The sequence below is a fragment of the Carettochelys insculpta genome, chromosome 11, assembly GCF_033958435.1.
Source record: "Carettochelys insculpta isolate YL-2023 chromosome 11, ASM3395843v1, whole genome shotgun sequence".
Lineage (NCBI taxonomy): Eukaryota > Metazoa > Chordata > Testudines > Carettochelyidae > Carettochelys > Carettochelys insculpta.
Window position 1 is genome coordinate 39,361,703 of NC_134147.1, and position 23,043 is coordinate 39,384,745.

Consider the following 23,043-nt stretch of genomic DNA (forward strand, 5'->3'; position numbering starts at 1 on the left):
CCCCCCCGTGGGGGGGCTAGTTGGGGGCACGTTCCCCTGTGGGGAAGCAGGTTCCTCCGTGGGGGGCTGGTTGTAGGGGGCTGCTCCCACCCGTGGGGGGCCTGGCTGGGGGAGCAGGTTCCCCCGTGGGGGGTTAGTTCCACTCCCCGGGACACACCGCCGCGCCCTTGGGGGACCACGTTCCTCTCTCCCCGGCGGCGGCCGGTCGGGGGCAGGTTCCCCGCGGTGTCTGTCTATCTACCTGCCCCGCCGGGGGCCCTGCCTGTGACCGGGGCGCGCGTCGCTCCCTCCCCTGCCGCGGCGGCTGGCTGTTAGTCCCCGCAGGGGGTGGCCGCTCTCCCTCGCCCCCCGCGGAGCCCGGCTGCGGCTGGGGCACGTTCCCCTCCCCCCCGCGGGCCGCTGGCTGGGGCCCCGCCGCCCGGCGGGTGGTTGGCGGGGGGCGCCGTCCCCCGCTCCCCTCCCCGGCGGAGCCCAGGGCCGGGCCGCCCGGATTGGCCGGGCCGGGCGGCGAGCTCCGCCCGCTGTCGCCGTGCCGTGGGTGGGTAGGAGGGAGGGAGGCAGCCGGGCTGCGCTGCTAGTCTGGAGCGGAGCCTGGCAGCGGCTGGAGCGTCGGCGGCGGCTGAGGAGCAGCCGGAGCCCGCTGGACCGAGTCAGCCCCGAGCCGCCTCCTCTCCCGTCGCGCGCAGGGCAGGGGCGCCCCGATCCATGACCATGGGCGACAAGAAGAGCCCGACCAGGTGAGGAGCGGGCCAGGGCAGGCCCCGCGCGGGGCGAGGGGGGCGGCGAGAGGCTCCCAAGATGGAGGGAGGGTGGCTGGCTGGCTGGCCGGTCGCTCGGCCGGCCGGGGCAGGGAGGAGTGCGGGGCCTCCCTGCGGGCGGGGGCGCCTAGGCCCGGGGGAGGCCGGCGGAGGGGCCTGCGTTGGAGGGAGCGGCGCGGGGTGGGGTGGGGGGTGAGGCTCCTTGCGCCCCTCCGGCCAGGTGGAGAAACTCCTGGCCGCGGCGGGCGGGGGGCGGCTGGCGAGCAGCGCGGCTCCTAAGATGGAGGGAGCGTGAGGGCAAGAGGAGGAGGGCGCAGGGCTGGTGTCGCCGCGCGGCTGGTGCCAGGGCTGAGCGGGTGGGAGAGCAGCTATGGCGGCTCCTCGCCCGCACACACTCTCCCCCGCTCCGCACTTCTGCCAGACAAAGGGAGAGCGCCCAAGGTGGAGGAGACAGCCAGGCCCGGGGGTGGGGGGACCCGCCTCCCCGCCCCTCCAAAAAAGGAGGCTGGGGGGAGACGGGCGCCGCTGGGCTCTCCCCCTCCCCTGCCCCGGGCTCGCCCTCCCGGCTGCGCTGTTGTTTGTGGGAACACACATTGGCTGGCGGGGGGACGCGCCCCCCGATTTCTTTCCTTCCAGGGGGTGGGGGTGGTTAGGTCATGCGGGGTGCGGGGGGGGGGCTAGGATAAGGCGAAGGGGGGGTACTGCTTTGTAACAGTGCCCCCCCAGCAGCTAGTGGGGGCTCTGTAGACCGGGAGGAGAAAGAGTGGCGAGGCAAGTTGAGAATTACAGAAAGCCCTGGATTCACCGCCTGATAATATGGTTTCTAATGTGTGTGTTTTCTTTTTCTCCTCCTCCTCTCTTCCTCCTCCTCCTCTTTGCCTCCTCCCCATACACACATACGCACACGCGCTCGCTCACTCGCTCTCTCGTCAAGGCCAAAAAGGCAAGCAAAACCTGCAGCAGACGAAGGCTTTTGGGATTGTAGTGTCTGCACCTTTAGGAACAGCGCTGAAGCCTTCAAATGCAGCATCTGCGATGTCAGGAAAGGCACCTCCACAAGGTACGTGTCTCTATTAAAATACAAAGCTATGGCTTTTGATTGTTTTTTATTCTGTCTTGTTGATTTTACCATGCCACCTTGAACCATGCTCAGGTTTTCCCCCCTCTCTAAAGGAAATAATTTTCCCTGCCATGCTCTGACTATTGTGTATTTAAAAATATTCTGTGTGGAGGCATAAGTATACCTTGGACACAACTGTTCATAGGCGTTATAGCGACCTGATATTTTTCCTGTGTTCAAGTTGATGATGTACAAAGGCTCTTTTTAAAACCTTTCAGTTCTGGTTTGGGTGGACATTTCTCTGCCATTTTGCGAAACAGTTGCTGTTTTGTTGGAAATATTGTTATGCATTCTGGGGGATAATAAAGGAAGTGGAGAGAAATAGTTGAAATCAAAGATGCCACAGACACAGCTTATTTAAAAAAAAGTCCTCTTGTTGATCTGTGGAAGCCTATTGTCGTCTGAAATGAGTTGTTTTGCCTCAGAATTTCATGCAGAAATAATGTGGTTTTCTGAAATCTTTAACTGTTGGTTCTCCATGCATGATGGAAGTTTTTACAAGATGATGAGTCTGCCATACACTAGTTAAATGGAGTACACGGAATCCCCCCATCTCCTGTCTTGGGTTTGGAAAGTTACTCTTGACAGAGTTAGGATTAGACTGTGAATATGGAACTACTCTTTTGTTTGCAAATCTCTTGTCAAATGCCTTTGACTCACTTTATTTTTTTCATATTTTGGAAAAGTGGACAAGTACATTCCTAAATTTAATTTCATGTTTTTGTCTCTGAAGGAAAAATTCGGGTCTCTTTTTTTTTTTTTTTGAAGTTTAAGATAGTTCTTTGCATGTAGAGATGTTTTTGTGAGTTTCTTGGTGACTTCTGGTGCTTTAAGTTGATTGACAGAGGAGGCTAAACATGTATTCAGTTAGTTTACATTTATATAGTGCTTTCATCAACATAGTGTCATAAGTTCTAAACATTTTTTTTTTTAAATTTGAACGATGCTGTTGGGTCCTTGAGTCTGGGGGTGGTGACCAATAAAGCTATGTGTAGTAGTATTTTCATAATCAATTAGATCAGTGTTTATTAAACTTTTTGAGACCACAGAACACCAAACAGTAATACTTTTTATGTGGAATACCTATGAAAATTTTCTTCAAAAATTGTTTTCAGACCAAAAAAACCCCAAAAACAAAAAAGTGCAAACAGCAACATATACAGTAAAAACAAAATGAAGTAATCATTTATCGTTTATTAATTATTAAGTAATCATTTATCATTTATTAATCAAGTATCATAGCAATGAAGAACTAACATTGTAATTGGGTTTAACAGCAGAAAATATATACCATCAGTGTATTTTCTCCAAACGTTCACAGCACACCTGTGAATTGTTCACAGAACATAGTTTAAGAAACACTGCATTAGATAATTAGCATATTTTAACGCTGTTGTTGATTAAAGTGTAACAAGCAGTGGTGTCCTGTGGGGGACAAGTGGCTGGGAGAAGGAAGAGTGAGGGCACCTAGCTTTAGCAATTAAAATCTAAGGGAACGCTTGACCCATCCAAGGGAGCCTGCGACCCCTCATCCTCTCCCCAACTTCTCCCCTGTGCATCACCTGTGAGTGTGTGTGTGCTTTACAATAGAAAGATGTTGACCTTAACAGTGTTATCTGAAATGGGCATATCATTTAGGTATGAAAGTGTGAAGAGTATATACAAAGCCATGTGCATGTGGACCTAAATCTAAGTCTTGTTCTGTTAGGTCCTGCAGTTAACCTGTACAGGTGAGTCTGTGTAAAGTGCTGTTGGCTTGTGTGGCATATTCATGGATCCTTCTGCAGGATTAAGACCTGACTTTGCTCCCATGAATAGTCTTTAAATTCAGTGAGTGTCATTATGATCGTAAAGTTCAAGAGTGAATAAGTGCTTGCAGGACAGGGGTCTTGTGAGACTAGGAATTCAAGTCTGGCGCACGGACTTAACTTGGTGCATTTTATGCACTCTTTTCAATTTGACCGTGATTCTGATGTCCTCTTTGAGAAATGGAAAATCCATATAAAACTTTTTGAAAATGATACATTTGAAAATGGTTGTTCAGCCAGAACAATTACTCTTCCAGTTAAGAATGAAAAATAATTTTGAAAGAATCAATTTTATGTTAAGAAATGCTACGTGATTTACAAATGTGATTTTTTTGACTGGAGAATATCATACAGTATTTTCCCATGAATAGTTTTGTGGGCATCTTATTTAATTTAGAAAGTTTGTGTGTTGCTGTTTGATTCACATTGTAGAATTTGATGTATGGTACAGAGTATTCAAAAAAAAAAAAAAGATTTGCTATAGTGTCACTTATGAATAACCAACCGAAAATAGTAGTTACTGTCTGTTGTGAGTGCACTTTTGTTTGTGTGCGTATGTAGAAGACCTCAGAGGTCAGAGTTCTTTATTGTGGTTTGGCTTTGAGTTTTACTGTATGTGACGTATAAGTCAATAGCTGGGAAACTCTTCAGAGTTTTTTTCATAAGTGACTAAGGAAATGTAGTGGTTTATGGCTGATGATTTATTACTCGGAATATTTCTGCGTGATGACGAAATCTGAGTGATTTTATATAAATTCTATCCAGATAAAACTGTGGTTAACCTTTGAGATATTGGATCAGCAACTTAACTTATAATTTGAGAAATTGATGACAGTTAGCTATACCAAATGCTAGTGAGTTTCATTAACGTTTGAAGTATATTGCTTATATTTAAAATGAATTTGGACAAATTTGTAATATTTTTCAAAGACATGAAGGGAGCTAATTTATTTCATCTTTTAACTCTGCAGTTAAAATATGCCTATTTTCCACAAAGTTATTTAGGCCTAAAATCAGCTTTTTTCTTCTTAATTTCACAATGAAGTAAGTGATTTACTGTAGAATTTCTTTTGGAATATTGGAATTTTTCTGTTTTGTGCACTAGTTTGGACTTTAGTGTTTATGTTTTTACAGACTTGCTATATTTCTTGTCTGCTGTGTGGGAGGGATTACTGGCTTCAGTGAGAAGTTTCACTTACTGTCTGATTTAGTGTCCTTACCTTAGGAACCTAAAAAGTGCATTTTACATACAGATACAGTGACTTCCAAATTCACTAATGAACAGTTTTTCGGTGGGTCCCCTGTAAATTATGTTTTACAAAATATTTTAAAGTGTGTGTGGGGTGAGGGGGCACATTCAGTCCAAGAGAATTCATAAATGTTATGGTTTGCATAACACTGATGTAAATTCTGGAATGGTCACAACATGCAACCATTTGGTTTCATGAGTTGTCTTCTCACTTAAAAGTTTCCTAAACTTTCTCTCCCTTTTCTTCAGTAAGTGTATCTAGTAACAAGAGTTCTGAGTTTCCTAAGGAGTTTCCAGTAAACAATAAGAAAATTAAAGGTGCAAATTACATAAAAGTCACTATTCATTTCAGTGAAGTGAAAATGTCAAAACTGACTTGAAACTAAACAGTAGCAACATCAGGCAAAGTAGACTGAAGCTTTTTTTACACTGGGTTTTTGTACTGTTATAGCACATCAATATGAATGCTAGTGTAGGTGTGGTGCTCATGTGTAACTTGCAGTGACACCGTTTATCTTGATTTCAAACTAGGGAAAGCTGCGCTAAGCCAAGCTGGTGCCTTGCATCTGCTAAGGGGTTTGTGTTGGTATAGCTATATAGTAGCTGGAAACAGATTAGGTCTTGCAATAAAACTGCTACTTGGTGGTTTTGTTCCATGCACATTACCCTTCCAGTACCATTTCAGAATATAGAAGGAATATTTACTGTGGACATCCTAGGGCCATGTTTTATTCTCCTTGATAGTAATGTGAGTTGTTTGAGGGCAGAAGTTTAGTTCATTGTTTCCAACTAGTTCTCTTAAAGGTACTAGCAGCCCCTCCACTTGTTTCTATATTGGTGTGTGCACATGTATTCTCAACCAGACCGCCCCTTCCTCTTGCCCAGTTTCATAATTAGTTTCACACTGCTGCTGGTACTCCCAGAAAAGTGCCATTTAGTAACAATATTTATCATTCTTTTGGATTTTCCTGCTCAAGTGACTGGGGAGAGTGCGGAAGAGTGATGGAGAAAACCCAGGATGTCTGGTAACTTTCTCAGCTTAAACCTTTAGGATAGGTTCCTTCTTTTCCTCTCTGTTCCCAAATCTGGACTCTACCTATAAAGTTACGTAGGCTAAACAGAGAAGGCTCCACGCTCTTTACATGTGAAAAATGTGAGAGCAGCAATCAATTTGCCACTTACTCTTGAGAGTAAATGACTTTTGAATAAAAGATCAACAAGTTGCTCTGTAAATAACCTGAAAGAAGGTGTGTGTTTACTAATAGGCATTTCTGTAATTCTCATCTCTAGTATTTGCAGACATGAGGTATGCACTTATGTATCTGATTGGATATCGTTGTTGTACTTGGGGTAATATGTGTCTCATGTTAGCATCTTATCTCTCATTCCAGTCCAGTGCATTTGTGAAACACAGATTTACGATGCTTCCCCTAGATCCTTATTTGGTAATGGCTGATTATAGATCATACATAAAAGCATTTGGTACACAATTAATAGTTTGGGACAAAAATCTAAAATTACCTTCCTTCTCTCCCTCAGGCTGACACTTCCTCATGACCCTCCCGATGCTCTCCAGTCCATCCAATTTAAAAATGTTTTCCTCATTCTCTATCCAGTACAAACACACACATAAGTCCTGAGCTCCCTGGAATAGTTGCTACGTAGCCCAGTTCTGGGAGTGAGGGTCTGAAATCTGATTGTTGTCCCATTCTTCTTATTTAAGTGCTTTTCTGAAGACTTTTATTTCGTTCTGTTCAGAAGGAAGCTACTTTCATTACCAATAAGTTAAATGTCTCTCACATGTATTAAAATGTGTTTGATTTTTTTCCAACATATGCGTATTTCTGTACTCCAGTGGGCTACAGCTGTACCCCTGTAAAATGAGAATAATGACACTTAGCTTCTTTTAAGGCAAAATATATGGATACACTTGATTTTTTTAAAGGAATATAAATTACTCTCCTTCCCTATATAGTTTTTAATATCTCTACTCTAGGATCCGATGATGATTGAATTTTTTTTTTAATTTGTAATATGGTCTCCTCTTCATTGAACATACACTGCAAACAACTCTTCACATTGATGACTAAACAGCGGTGGGATGGTAATGAAGTTTGGTTACTATGAGCTTGGGCTGGATTTGAATTTAAAGGTGAAATATTCCATATTCCAAATACTAATTTCTGGAAGTCCTCTGTATGTAACAGTTTAGCTGAAAAGTAACAAGACAATACAGTTCTGTTTAGATACTAGTCTCACACTCATCTCTGTGTATGCAGGATTTTTATATAAGGTTTTATAAGAAATTGGATATTCTCTGTGGATTACTTCATTCCCACTCCAATGCATTATTTCCAAGCACATAACAAGTGTAATTGGATGTTGTCTAACTGAATTGCAAATACAGACTTCTTATTATACTTGGACTGGCAAGCCCTGTTTGGTTCGGGAGCTAAAAATAGGAAGACCTTTCCATGAATCTGGCATTGTAAAGCAGAAAATATTGGATGTTCGCAAACCTGGCCTGAACTACTCAGTTTCTCCCGTCTCTTCTCTCTCCCCTCCAAATAGCTGAAAATCCAGCACCTTTGGGAAACTGAGCAGGAAGTGTGTCCTGGGCACTGATTTACAAAGAAGCACACTGAGAGATAGTCCACACCCCCTGTCTGGGTCTTTAGCTCCCTGCCTTCGACATTTGAAATGCTACATGTGATTAATGCAGCATGTGCCATCTGACTGTCAGAGAGATGTTTGTTTTCTACCTCAATTCTCCACTGCTCTCTTCCCATTTCTGAGTACCTTATACATACAAAATAAATAGATCCTTTGGTATATCTCCACAATGGGAAAATGTTTTTTGTTACGTTGCCTGATGTGGTAAAATCCTATTTTGGACACAAGACTGTAGTTTTCACATGTTAGTTACATAGTAGCTGAAACCAGGTTAGAAGTAAAGCAATAAATTAAAACAATGATCAGGTAAATGCTGGGGGAGGGGAGGAGAAGTTTTGGGTGTGACTCAACTTTATTCCTAGTGTAAACAAGAACTTAGAGGGTCCCATTGGTGAGCCCCTGCCTCTGGCACTGAGCCTTCTCCTCCAGCGCCAGAGATATACATTGTGGATTGTCTACACCCCCACTCCCTTCTTTGTTTTTCTCTTAAGACTAAGTACTGAAACCAAGCTGTGCAAAAAAAATCCATGCATTTCCTCTTGTAAACAGGTCCTGCATCAGCTGGGCTTCAGTGCCTTCTGTGTGTAGAGTCTTGTGCCAGCCCAACCCTCTGTGCTCTCTACCCTACCCTCCCTCCTCTGTAGGCAGTGGAATGCAAAGTCCCTGTTCCTGTATGCTTTTCTTAAACTGATTTGATTTTTCTGTTTCCTGTGGGTTGGTCAAAAACTGGAAACCTGATCAGATTTGTGAGTGGCTTCTACCCATTGGACCCTGAACGATCTCTTGTGTTGGCCTTGTAAATTAATGAAATCCAACCTTACGTGCACCTGAAAGAGGCAGAAAGTATACATTATACCAGTAGTTAGGAAACACCAGATCACATCACCTCTTCAGAGCGCATTTTTGCAGAATTGAGCTCATACTCAAGTGCTGATATTCTTCCAGTGCATTCCCACAGTTCCACCCTGTGTGCCCAGGAGAGACAAATCCCACTGTTCTGTAGGAGAGAATCATGGCGCATCTCAGCAAACTGCACAACAAACAAATCATCTCTCTCTCTCTCTCTCTCTCTCTCTCTCTCTCACACACACACACACACACACACACACACACACACACACACACACACACACACACACACACACACACACACACACACACACACACACACACACACACACACACACGTACGTTAGACTAATCCAGGTGTTTAGATCTTAATGCAGAATTCTTGAGTTCACTTCAGGTAGGTTTTCACTGTGAAGTGTTCTCATTTGAGTATTTGCTCTGCTGCATGAAACATATAAATTTGTCTGTGTAGATTTGTAGTCACTCATGTCACTTTCACAATGATTAAACACTGTTTTTAAAGAGAGGAACCCAATGACCTACTTTGTGGGCGTTCAGATAGTTCTGTAGGTCAGTAGGTTTCCATTTGACAATGTAGGTCACTTGGAAGGTGTGCAGTGCTTCTGTAATGAGTAGCTTTTGACCTGGAATAAAATTTACCCCTGCTATGAATCCAACTGTTTTTTTTTCCCTAGCAATACTAGGTAGAACATAGTATGTTTGTCCTGTTATTCCTCTCACTATGGTACTATAAAGAATTTTTGGATTTTCTTGGATGGGATCACTTTTACAAAAGGGCTTGAGGACATATTTAAATTTTCCTTTGTGTGCATATTTTAGATAAACAGATAAGGACAGTTTGTACTTATCGGTCCATGGTTTCTATTTAAAACTCAGCAAAATCACAGAAACATTTATTGATATTCTGTATGGAATACACTATGCACATTTTCAGTATTCCAGAGGGGAAAAAATGTGGTGATTTTTTTTTTTTTCTCATCTCCCAAAATCTGCTCCATGGCTCTATCTGCTTATTATATCTATTAATGTTTTGTGCAAACAAAATGTTTCTGTAAAACACAGCCAGCGCTCTGCTTATACACCTTTAGTTTACCTATAATAGGGACAGGCAAGATATGGCCTGCTAAGCTGCTGGATCTGGCACGCCACCATCCTGTGGCCCTGTGGGAGCCTCAGGCAGGCTCTGTGCCTGCTGTGTCCCCCTAGGCTGCCCAAAGCACTGCCCCTGACCCCAGCATAATTGGTGCAGGCAGCGCACTTAGCGCTCCCCACAAAGGCACGATATGCAGAGAGCATATGGCCCATGCAGCTGGCCACCTTGATTGGCTTGCAGAGGCACTGCAAGCAGGGAGCCTACCAGAGGCTCCCACTCAGCTCCTAGCCAGGAGCTTTCCAGGGTAAAACACAGCCTGCCCTGGCACCCCAACCCTTTGCCCTCTCTACCCCTACCCTCTGTCCACAATCCACTCCTAGACCCTGCACCTCCTCAAATACCCTCCACCCCCCCCCCTCCCCGCTTCCAAAGCAAAATCCTCTCCTGCATCTTTTTCTGCACCCCAGTGTCCTGCCTCTAGTCACACTACTCTCCTTCATCCAGACTCCCTTCAGGAACTTACATCCCCTCCTCCATGTCAGTCCCCTACCTGGAGTTCCCTTCTGCACCCAATCTCCATCCCAGATCCTGACCTCCCTCTATTAATATCATGGAACAATGCAGCCTTGACTGCTTACCAAATTCTTGGCGTGACCTCCCCCCCCATCAAAAATTGTCTACCCCGACTTAAAAGCACAGCTCATCCTTTCAGTTTTCCCTAAACATAACACCTGCCCTTCCATAAAACAGGTGCAAATTAGAAGCACGTTCTGGAATATTGACAAGTTAATAAACTTGTAACCATGTCAGTTTGGATTAGAATTCTTATAATTCCCAGTGTTCATTTGAGGACTGAAAAATTGGATCTATTTTTGCTTCTTTTCACTTTGGACTTAGTAGTGGTGTCATCAGAAAATTCAGATAAAGTTTGCTCCAAACACAGAAATCAAAACTAACACAAACGTGATAGAATTGGTTAACTATCTGGATGCAACTCTCATTGTATTGTGCGGCATTTTCCTTTTGTCACTGAACATGTTGCCTGTTTCTGAGTTGTACACAATACAGTGTCCTTTTGCCAATAGAATATTACCACATTGATGAGAGGCATAGAGCTTTTTGTTGTAAAGTTGTCTCACAAAGTGTCAACACCCTATGAGGAGAGGCTGAGGCATTTGGGCTTGTTTAGTTTACAGAAAAGAAGACTTAGGGGTGATTAAATAGTAGCCTTCAACTTCCTGAAGGGGAGCTCTAAAGAGGAGGGTGAGAAGCTGTTCTCAGTGGTGTCAGATGGCAGAACAAGGAGTAGTGTTCTGAAGTTGAAGAGGGAGAGGTGTAGGTTAGATATGAGGAAAAACTACTTCCTACCACCACCACCAAGAGGGTGGTAAAGCACTGGAGTGCGTTGCCTAGAGAGGTGGTGGATTCTCCATCCCTCAAGGTTTTTAAGTCCCAGCTTGACAAGGTCCTGGCTGGGATGACTTAGGGGGGATTGATCCTGCTTGAAGCAGGAGGCTGGACTCGATGACCTTCTGAGGTCCCTTCCAGCCCTATGATTCTGTGAAACACAGACATTCTTGGTTAGGTCACTGTAATGTGTCCCTCAGTACCCATTCTGACTGCTCTAGAACTCCATTATTTTGCAGTTAGGCACAGGGACATTTTCCTTTCCCACAACTTAAAGGCCCGAGGATATCCACTTACTGTTTGCTTGGCACAGAGAGCTCTTCTCAGTTGATAATGGCAGGCCACACTGCAAGCACTACTCTTCTTGGACCACACTTGAGTTCTTGGATTTGCTGGCACTGTGGGTGGGGAAAGGAGGCTGTGCACTCTCAGCACCGCACGAGATGTAGGACCGTAGATATCTAAAGGCAGAGTTCTTATGTCTTGTTGAATGAGGACTGTGAATGAGACAAACAGCAGTGCCATGTGAAGGTAAAGAAACCGAGGCAGGTGTGCCAGGAGGCAAGAAAGGCCCGTTGTCTTTTGTGAGGCACCAGAGTAACCAGACGCTTTTGTAATGAGCTGTATACCATCTTTTGTGGCAATCCCACTTCCATTGCTCCATGAATACTTTGGTAAGGCTGCTGGTGGTGATGTACTGTGTCCCTAACCCTGAGAGTAAAGTTATGGACAAAGGAGGTCAAGATTCAGGATGATATTGAGCACACAGTCATCTGGTGACATGGTGGATCGGGGCCTTTTAGAGGATCTTGCTAGACCCAGCTCTCTCTCTCTGACGCACAATGCAGCAGGGAGAGAACCCTCTGGTAAGTGATCTGTTTGAGTTAATGGTACTCGGTTACTTCTTTTGCTCTGTGTATTGTACACTTGGATATAAAGACGGAAATGTACAAGACTAGCTGTGTTTGACTGTGTTGCATGTTTCTTGTACAACTGAGCAATTGGTGGAACAAAAGTGTGTTAATGCACACCAAGATTTCGTGGGAATCCTCCAGAGAACTCTCTAGGAAACTTTCCTAGGGGTACTCGCCCGTGCTTTGCTGAAAGTTCCTTGGCAGAGCTGTTTTTTTCCTTCATCCTCTTGTAAGAAACTTTCTCATGCCACTCGGCAGGGACCAGAGCGGCACAAAAGCAAGCTGCATGGTGTGTGAATCTGCATAAGTATGGGAAGATGCACCCTGGCATCCTTTCTTACTCTCCAGAGTGAGGTATCAATTTCAGTGATCCCTGCTGTGGAATATGGTGGTGACAATTTTGCAAATTCTCCTAACCAACTTCAGTGGTTACCTTTAAAAAGACATATCAAGCCTTTACCCTGGGGTGGGGTAACTTTTTTTAGGGCCCGGGGTCACTGACCCGCAAAAGAATCAGTTGGAGACCACATAAAATTGAGAAGCAAAACTGCCCTCCCCCCAAACCCTCACTGATGTGGCCTCTGACTGGGACACCTCACTTCCTTCACGGGTTCACTGTGTGAAAAGGGGCAGCTGGGAAGCCAATGTGAGGTCTGGGCAGGAGCAAGGGAGGGTGCAGGAATGGGCTGGGGTGGGTGTATGGGGTCTGAGTGTAAGGGGAAGGGTCTAGGACCGGGCAAAGGGTGGTTTGTCTGGGTGGGAGGTCAGGTGTGTAAGTGGGCTAGGGCAGCACTGAGTCGGGGGCTTAGTAGCAGGCTGGAGATGAGGGGAGTGCAGGAGCAGAGTGGGAATGGCGGTCTTGGGGTAAGGAGGTACAGGAGCAAGTTGGACATGGAGGAGCCTGGGGGTGGCAGGACAGAAGTGGGCTGAGTGTTGTGGGGACAAGCATTTTACCTCTGTGCACTGCTGCTACCCCACCCCTGCTTGGGGGCATCGCAGTGCGGAGAAAAGTGCCCTGGAGAGGCTTTTCTCCTGGCTCCCAGGCAGTGCCCCCACCTGCTGCTCTGATTAGCTGGAATTCTCACCAAGCAGAGTATTGTGGGTGCAGGGTCCAGGAAGCACTGCATGGCCGTTTCCCCAGCTGGGGTAGCAGGAGGAGGAGCAGTGGCAGCATGCAGAGCCACTGCCTGCCCCTGCCAGGTAGAGACCATGGGCCAAATCTGTTGCTGGCTTGCTGGATCCCACTTGTGAGGCTGGGGGCTCCCCACCCTGTGTCGGACCAGATTCCAGGGGCGGGAGCTCTGAGCCTCAAGGTCTGTATCCAGGCAAGTTGCGGTCCAGGGCCAAAGGTTTCCAAGCCCCGCTTTGGCCCATCTTAAATACCCAGCCCTCACCTGAACTTTTGATGTTTATGGTATTCACTAAGACATCTGCTTGGAAAGAGACTGTGAGAAAGTGATTTATTTGTAAAAAGAGGCATATTTTACTTTAATGAATCAGTGCTGTACATGAACTAACGATCGTGCTTCTGTGTATTGCTTCTTGTGCTTCTGCTATCTGGTTGCTCAGATTCAGCAGTCAAGCAGATCTGCTTCCACATCAGAGGAGACCCAGAAATAATATGGATGCAGAATGCTGCTCTGATGATGGGACTGTTTTCTTCATTTACGTTTAACCTGCCATAAAAGCACTACCAGCATGCTTTGATTATGACCAAGGGCACATTCCAGGATGACTCTGCACCTGCTCAGCCTATAGTTGAAGCATTCCATGCTGCTGTGGTGGATTTCCTATGTAAAGCCTCAGGAGCCATGGGAGTAAGGGATAAACTGGGTCTCTCAGCATTACTGTGGCCATTTCAACATCCCCAGTGGAATCTTTTGTTCTGGAAAGAAAGTCCCTGCTTGGAGCTTTCTGTATAGGCCAGAGTTCCTGAAGATGCATGTAACATGCACCTTTCTGGACCACCATTTGTGGATGTTATGGAAATGACTTTGGTGATCCACAAGTACCTTCATTACTCTACAGAAGTAGCTTTTTCTGTTGATGTACTTCACTGTAAGGTAAACTGAGGCCAAAAGTGGAATATGTGTTTTCCATCTGTTGCCTCTCCTCAGTAGGGGAATCCCACTGCAAAACTCTATTTCACGTACATTGCCCAGTGTCATTGTCTTTTTAACAGGATGCTATTAATGGCCTGCACACTTGCATTAATGCAGCCCCAGCAGTCAATTTCATGACTCCAAACTGATTCATGAGTGACTGGTAGCAGTCTGGAATCACCAAGTTTCACACAGTGATAATTGTGTACTTCTTTGAAGTTAGGGCATCTCTGATTTTGTTGTCCTTGCACCACATTCCAAAAATTCTGCAGCCACTGCTTGTCATAATTGATCTGCATAATGATGCAACCTCAGTGCTTGTTTCCTGAGCCCCAAAGCAACAGTCCGCTACGTTCAGTTGCTTCGTGAATGCCAAAAATAATCTGGTGGACTACATCTGCACTGCATTCTGCTTTCAGAAGCAGAATGCAAATGAGTGAGATTAGAAGTGTAAATAAGGTGCAGATTTACATATCTTGTGCCTCATTTGCATGATCTCATGCAATTTCACTTCCAGTAGAGCCTTTTCCAGAAGCAAAAACAACTGTGTAGATGGAGTTCCTTCGAAAACAAATGCCATTTTGGAAAGAACCCTTCTTCCTGAAACAAAATAGGGGTTTGTTTTCAAAGGAACTCCATCTACACGGTTGTTTTTTAGCTTCTGGGAAATTATGCAAATGAGGTGTGAGATAAGTAAATCTGTGCTTCATGCATTTCAGATCTCGCTCATTTGCATTCTGCTTCTGAAAGTGGAATTCAGTGTAGACATAGCTGTGGTGTTTCTTTTTCTGGTGCACAGCAGGTTAGGCGACTGATTCCTGTTCAGATTGGGAACTCATGATATACTGCATAACCATCTGCAGTGTTTGTAACAGTGACCATAACAGTAGAGATCTGTGTGGACCCATCTTTTAAAACACAAATACAAGGTACAGTAAAGGGACTGTTGAAAAATACTATGAAACACAGTTGGAAGGCCATGGAATTCTGATATGGGAAGAACTGAATCATAAGATGTTGAGCCCAAGCCCATGATGCACTGTGATCCACTCTGTCTTCCTACAACTTTTAGCTGCAGGAGGTGGCAAGTAGCACTGTAGGATAGCTACCCACAGAGCACTTCTGTCATTGTTGATGGTAGAGCACTAAGAATAGATGTGTACAACCAACAAAAGATGCATGATGTGAACACGCATAGGTGATGTAATTGTACTGGCTTTGAACTGTTGGCTTAACTTCCATTGTAAACAAGGCCTGATGTAAGTAGAAGTGGACGTGGTATGTCCAGGGACAGCACTCTTTTTGCAAATGATTGTTGCTAGGAATCCTTGAGATGAATGCTGTATTTGTAGGTAAAGCAATGAACTTGCGCTCATGAGATGACCTTGGTTTGATCCCTGATTCTCCAGGGCTTGTCTTCAATAACGCTTTGTAGTTGGGAAGCTGTGCCAGTGCAGCCACACTGCTATAGCACTTCAGTGAAGATGATCATAAGCCAAGATTATAGCTTCTCCTATTGGCTTTGTTAATCCAACTTTCCAAGAAGCTCTTCCCCCATGGACACAGCACTGACCTACCCCAGTATAGATGGCATAACTGCGTTTCTCAAGGGTGTGGATCTTTCATAGCATTGAATGTAGTGACATCATACTGATATAGGTCTTCAGTGTGGACTTGGCCCTCCTCTTCTTCTTGCCTCTGTATTGTGGTGATAGGTCTGTGTAACAAGGGCATTAATGCTAAATAGAGGTTGAACCTGTCTAAGATGGGACTTTCTCTTGTCTAGCAAACTCCGGCATGATTTTAGTTAGCTAGATTGCTCACTTATCATGGGTGTGGCCAAGTTTTCCATGATACCATAAAGTTTGTTTACAGCCACCGGTCCTGGCTGTCAGTGTGCTGCGCTTTTATTTAGCTGTAATTTACCTCTAAATGTCTTCTAAGGGCCCAGCAAGCACTAGAAGTGTTGGTAAAGTGGTAGAAAATATTGACCTCCCATCGTCCGGCAAATTCTCCTCTGACACCAGTCAGGTCCTGAGGGTGCCGGACGAGACAGGCTCAACCTGTATTTATAATGCCCTTTGAGATTCCCAGCTTGGAACTGAAATAGACATGCACAAGTGTTTTATTTTTGAGCTGATCACATTTCTGAAAGATTCGAATTTAGATTACTGTATATCTGATCAAAGTGTATAATTTACGGTGTTTTGATGGAAAATTTCCACTGCTAGGTAAACACGGCAGTGCATTTTCTTGGTCTGTCATTACTATTCTTAATTTGAAATTGTAATACCTCCAGGAATCCTTTTTACAACTTGTGTTCAAATATGTAAGGAAGTTTTAGCTGCTTTAAAACCCGTGGTATCTTTTGGCTCTTTTTAATTTAAGCTTGTTCCACTTCTTGTTATGTACAAGGTAGTTTGCTTTCTGCTTAAGTATAAGCTGAATAAAGGCTTATGTTTGTCGGTCTTTCACTAAGCCTGACTGTATTCTTCAGTATTTGAGTTATGATAGATCTGGTTGTAGCATGCAGAAGTTCTGAGGGATGTGAATTATCCTGCCTATGATAAAACCATCTTCCTCAGATTTATAGTGGGTAACCCTGTAACTGAGTGGAATCTAAAATGCTGTTTATTTTCTGAATTAAGTTGCTGGCTTCATTTGTCCAGCAGTTGATTTATGCTGGGTGATGTTACCTAAAATATTTAGATGTAACAGAGAAAGTAATACAATCATTATTCATTGTAACCTATTTGGTTAGGAGATGTAGATAGACCAGAATTAATTGATTTGCATTACAGTAAAAGCTCAGTTATCTGGTATCCAGATAATTGGCACATTTCATTGACCAGCAGGTTTCAGGCTGTCTGCCAGGCTGTGGCTGCCAGCATGGGGCTGTAGTTCAGCCCCTGTTTGAATAAGCGGCACATTTTATAATCCAGCATCCCCCAGGAAACTGGGGATGTTGGATAATAAAGCTTGTACTATATTTTTCAAAAGTTCTAGAGGTTTGGAAATTGGGATTATCAAGTGCTCCTGGCCTAATCCATAACAAAATATTCAGTGAGTGTAGGGCAGGGGAATTTGTGGATATATAATGTTCCATATGAGATTAACAGTAAAAATATACAAATTCTCGTACTTTTTATATTTCTCTCTCAATCCCATCTTTAGTGGCCATCAAGGTAATGGAGTATCCAGTGCATTTTGAACCTACGTGAAAAGAGCAGAAGTTTTAAAATATCAGGGGATCAACTAGTCTTTCCTTAATTATCCCCAGTTTACCATTTGCTAATTAGTTAAGATAGGTAAGAAGTATGAATATAATTCTAAATCATTTATGTACAAAACGTTTCTCTCTCTTTTTTAAAACTGTGAAAAATCCGAGTGCACAGGAGGGTATATAACATTATTTGTTGAACAATGCATTCACGTGTGCTAAAACTTTTGAAGCTGTGTTCTTAGATTCTGCTCAAATATTTTAATTTAATTATTTGAGCAACTGTATTTGGAATTCTTATTCTGAAAATACTCGTACTGTTGTGTTCTGAAACAACACTGAACACTTCATGAGATTTCAACAGAAGAGGCAATACATTGATGAACGATGGCCTGTGATTGAGTCAATCAGCCGGTACAGTCATTTGTCTCCTGGGGATACTCGGATGGAGCACCTCATTAGCTGTGGGAAACAGGGCTCTTCCTCTGTGCTGATAATAGAGAGTGGAATTTCTGCTATCCCTTTCCTGGTGTTTATGTTGTGTTCTAAATACTTTGGGTTTTTTTTTCCCTATTTTCATTTTTTTTTAAATATTGAAAAAGCAAGTGTATTGCTTAGTTTAGCATATGCAATGAGCCTTATTGAAATGCTCATAAATAGTGGCATGGCTATGTCACAAACATATACATTTTAAAAAATGCTCAAATCCAAAAATGCATATTTTCTTTTGTTTGTGGCAGGTTGGGTTTTTAAACTGCTTTACGTACTTAAGAATAATTTTGATGATTATGGTTAGTTTTATATTAGAGGTAGAATGTGGAAGAAGTAAGGATGCATTAAAATATTTTCAGTATTTTTTGTTCAGGTATTGGCAGTTATAGAATTTTTGGCTTGGTATTATTATAAACACAAAAAATGAAGCAGAAGTGATTTGCCTTTTTAAAATACATGACTATATCAAACATTGGCTTGTCATTAAACTGTATTTTATGTTTAAATGAAAAGTTACATGTTTTGCTTATCTAGTAAAATTTTAGTACAGATCTAACCTCTCTAATTTTGCACTCTCTGGTCGGGCATGATTTTAGTTAGCCAGATGTCCGCTTATCATGGATGTGGCCAAGATTCTTGTGGTCCTGGTTTGTTTGTTTGTTTGTTTACAGTCACCCGTCTTGGTTCCCAGTATTTTGTGCTATTGGTTAGTTCTAATTTACCTTTAAATGTCTTCTAAGAGGCCACAAAAAACAAGCAGTCCTGTGCATCTTAAAATTAACAAATTTATTAGCTTTCACTTTTTTATCTGAAGATGTGGATCTTACCCACAAATGCTTGTGACCAAATACATTTGTTAGTGTCTAAGCTATAGGACTGCTTTTTGTTTGTGATGCTACAGACATACATGGCTGTCCCTTCTAAATGCTCAGTAAGAAGTGGAAATGTTGGTAATGCTGCTAGACAATATTGACCTCCTGCGGGTTGGCAAATTCTCTGGTTCAGCACCAGGTCACCTCCAAGGGGTGCTCCACTAGAGAGCTTCAATCTGTATTAAAATTTTAAACATCCATATCAGAGGACAGCTGAGTCCCCATAACGCTTTATTGTATCACTTAGGAATTATTCATGGTGTAACTCTGTAGGTTAAATCTCCAAAAACCAGCATTCTCTTTGGTTTGGCAACATCTGTGGTTGAGCCAGGACCACGATTGCTCCCAGATCAGAGAGCCTGGGAGACTAAGGACAGGAGTGCCAGCGAGGGCAAAGGACAACAGGGTCGGTAGCCTGGCTGGCACAGCATGGGGCCAGGGCTGGAGCAGCAGCCCTGGGGACTATGGAGCCAGAGCCCCGTGGCAGCTCTGCAGCGGGAACCAGACTGGCTTACCCAGGAAGCTGGGAACAGCTGTGTGAGCAACCCAGCCAGGCTGTGGGGGAAAGGGATGAGTCAGGGTGCCTGCCATGGCAATGAGCCTGCTGGCAGCAAGCAGTGGGCTTAAAGGCCAGTGGAAAGGGACCTTTCCTGTTCTGGCAGATTCTCCTGTTTGGGACCAGCCAGGTTCTGACATTGCCAGATGAGGGAGGTCCAACCTCTAGTATCTAGTCCAGTAGAGAATTAAAGAGAAAGTGAAAAGGGAAACTGAAACACAGAGTAAATGGAATGAGGTTGTGAATAAGGTCATATTCTTAAAAATTTCTTTCCACTCCTCCCAAGAAGTATAATGTAAATTGCTTGTTTAAAGCTGTTGAACATTCAGGTTTTTTGTTTATAAACTGTTCCGAGTTTACAAACATTTTCAAATGGAGAAGTTTTGGCTGGTAAGTTAATTGCAAATAGTCTAATGTTAGGGTGTTGAACAGTATAAATGACAGAATACATTAAGTGCACTTTTTTTCTGTTGGGACAAATGTCATCGGTTTCAGGAATGTGGTGAGACAGTTTATCAGACTGCTTTTTACAGACTGTTTAAATACTGGCACATCAGAAAAATTACAATGAATTTTTTGTGATGCCTTTTCTACCAGTGATAAAGATCAGGGTGTGAAAAATTTACCTGACACCTGTTAGTCAGAGCTGGGAATCAAGGACAGGAAATGTCCCAACAAGTTATGCGGCAACATCTAGGCGAAAGGTTTCCGAACACTCTCCCATTGACTCGGCTGCTCCATCAAGACAAAAGGAGTAGCTATAGTTGATGGGAGAGCAGCTCCGAAGCCACCATGATAACTACATTGATTTCAGCTACCCAAATAGCATAGCTGAAGTTGAGTAGGTTAGATTGAGGGGTGGAGGAGGGGTATTGTGTAGGCTGATATCATTATTGTTAGTTTCACTTTGCTGAGGAGAAACTTCCTGTTTGCCTGTGGTCAGTACATTTTTTTCATCAAAAGACAAATTTTATCAAAGGAGAAGTGGGAGCACAGAGCAAATAATTAAATCCAGCCTTCTAGGTAAAATAACTGTTATAATACAACCTGATGGAGCTCAGTTTCAATCATGGTGGGTCAAAAATGGAGTGGTTTTTTTTGTGTACTCAAAACAAAAAAGCATTCCTATAGCACTTTAAAGATTAACAGTATAATTTGTTAAGTGATCAGCTTTCATGGGACAGACTCATGCCTTCCGATCTGGAAAATCCTGTTAAATTAACAGAAAGATAGGAAAAACAAAATAAAATAAAACCTCAGTGTAGCACCTAAACTGTGCAGTGTCAGGTTCATTATTTCATTAAGCAGAGTGTACTAGAAAGTTTTGTTAAGATATGGATCTGAGTTATTTAATTCATAACACTGCATTTTTGTTTAAACTTTGTTTTATTTTCAGACCTTATTAGAAACCTCTTGTACTTTCTACCATTACAAGAAATTAGAAACTTACTGTACATTTTGGGCATATTCAGTTGGATGTCATCTGTCTCAAATGACGAGCAGACCAAGGGGTGGTTATTTTAAAGGATCTTGATGTCTTGGGGAAGTCCTGCCTACAGAGACAAGGGATGAAAATTCTTCATGTGTGTGGAGGCCAAATGTCTTGTGACTTCATTTCTTTGTGTTCTTGCCTCACATCCTACCCCCACCTTTGCAGCAGGAGAGTATAAACACTGGTTGAAAAAAGGAGAATTTAACAAGCTTTTAGCCGGATTAATTGCTTGGTCTTAATGTTAGGAGTTACACATTGGGAGGGAGACTTGGGAGGGCATGGTTAGAGCAAAGATCATAAAAGTAGGAATTAAAAATTGATGTTTCTGGATCTTCTATTAATTTGCTTTGACCAGGGGCAGTTGCCTAATTTCTTTGTGTTCCAGTTTATCCTGCAAAAACAGGCCACAAATGGCTGTTCTGATGTTTGTTTAATGTTTGGGAAGTATATCCCAAGCGTCTCCCTCTCCCCTACAATCCTGTTTTGAAACAAATGTAAGCAGGGTTAGGTTTGGCCATAACCTTTGGACTTTCCATTCTCCAACCTATACAAATACACCTCTAAAGTGGCTGGGACGCTCCCTGGACTTCCAGAGGGCTGGAGATGATTACCCAGTAAATTTATTTGTGGTGTGGCATGGCCAGTAGTTAAACACATGAGTTGGATTTGTCCACTAGAATTTTGTTGTATGTGCTGAAATGAAATTTCTCTAACATTTTACAAAGGTTTAAATTCAGACATATTCATATCATACATTTTTTTTGGACTAACATATTTTGGAGCATAAGCTTTTGTGGGCAAAGACCTGCTTTTTCTGATGCATGAGTGATGAAGTGGGTCTTTGCCCATGAAGGCGTATGCTCCAAAATATCTGCCCCAGGACAACTTCTCGTTTTTGAAGATACAGACTAACTACCTTTTTGATACATATTTTTTTGTTGTTTAATATTTACTTTTAAACGGGAAGGTGATTGTTAGGTGGAGGTTTACATGTTTATGTTCAGGGGAGTGGAGTAGGGAAATCCACTTAAAAATGGTAGTACAGTGTGTTATACTGGGAACAGTTAAGGATCATTATGGTAAACTCTTGTTCATCTGGTATTTGATCAGCCAGAACTCTAAGATAACCAGCATAACACTGGCAAAGCCTGAGCCATGATGGAGCTCCCCTCCTTCCACCTCCCTCCCCTCCCCCGACAGTCTGAGTGCTGTGTGAGCCCCTGCTCTCCCCCTCCAGGCTGAGTGGGTTTATTAGTAGCTCTCCGCTTGGAGCTGCCAGGCAAGTCCCGCTGCATCGGGGCTGCTCTTCAAGTGCCAGCCGGGGTGCTCATGGGACCCTGCTGTCCAGGCAGAAGGGCTAGCTGCAGTGCTGCAGTCACACCATGTGTCGATCTCTGAGCCTTGACAGCGCCTCCCACTGTCCCCACCAAAAGGTAAATGGAGCAGCGGTTGGGGGGAGCCAGCACTAAGGGGATGTGGGAGGGCATGAGGAGCTGAACTTCCTTACGTGGGGGACACTGACCCCTTCCTGTGCCTCCCCCTAGCTACTCTTGGTTAACTGGAATATTTTCATATCCAGCTACCTTCAGGTCCCAGAGTTGCCAGCTTACTGTAGTTCTGAATGCAGATTATAAAATCACATCCTGGAAATAGATATGGGCAGCCAAATGTCATTCATTTTAGAGCACCAAAAATGAAAAGAACCTTAGACTCATTAGCCCTGGTTCTGTAAGCTGTTTCATTAAGCAGACCCCCTTCACCTTTAAGAGACCTCAGCATCACTGGGGTTCTGGGTGAGTGTAACAGCTCTTAATCCTGAGGTTCTGTTGGATAACTTTTTGCATAGTTACTATAGGAGGCTTGCAGTGTTCCCTGAAAGCTGAGTGCTTGTGTGGCCACTTAGGAGAGATTTTGATTAGCTAAGCACCCACAGCGGGCAGCATGTTTCTGTTCAGGGTGCACATCCTCACATACTTAGGTGCACGTAACAAAAATTATTCTGCTTGTGGATGGGAAAGATTAGAGGGAGTTTGGGAGGCTTACCAGATTACCCCAAAGTAAAATTTCAAACAAATCATGGCACTCTTCGTATATTTGAAAGCTTTTTCTATAGGGTTTCAGCAAATTAAAGTAGAATATGTATAAATACCCCCATTACAGATTTCTTATTGCCGTAAGCTGTGGCCAAAATTTTATGTTTGTGCATCTTAACTGTGAAGGGCTGATATCTGTATTTAGGCATTTTCATTTATTTCAGTTGAGTTGCAGATTTATAGCACCTGTGAAAATCAGGTTAAGTATTTAAGTTCAAGAGTTATGGTCTGAGTTTTATTTTGAATTCACAACTAAAGTATCCACAGTACTGCAAGAAATGTATATATGGAAGTCAGTCAATTGTGATATCCTCTTAGTATTGT

At 43.5% G+C, this 23,043-nt stretch overlaps 1 protein-coding gene across 1 annotated transcript in view; it reads left to right on the forward strand.

Annotated features, from left to right (window-relative positions):
- Positions 1-422: 422 nt before the first annotated feature.
- RYBP (RING1 and YY1 binding protein) overlaps positions 423-23,043 on the forward strand; it is an 84,741-nt gene continuing 62,120 nt past the window's right edge. Inside the window, exons 1-2 of the mRNA XM_075005368.1 lie at positions 423-737; positions 1,693-1,818. Coding sequence (XP_074861469.1) covers positions 706-737; positions 1,693-1,818 — 158 coding nt within the window. The 5' untranslated portion in view covers positions 423-705. The remainder of the gene's footprint in view (positions 738-1,692; positions 1,819-23,043) is intronic.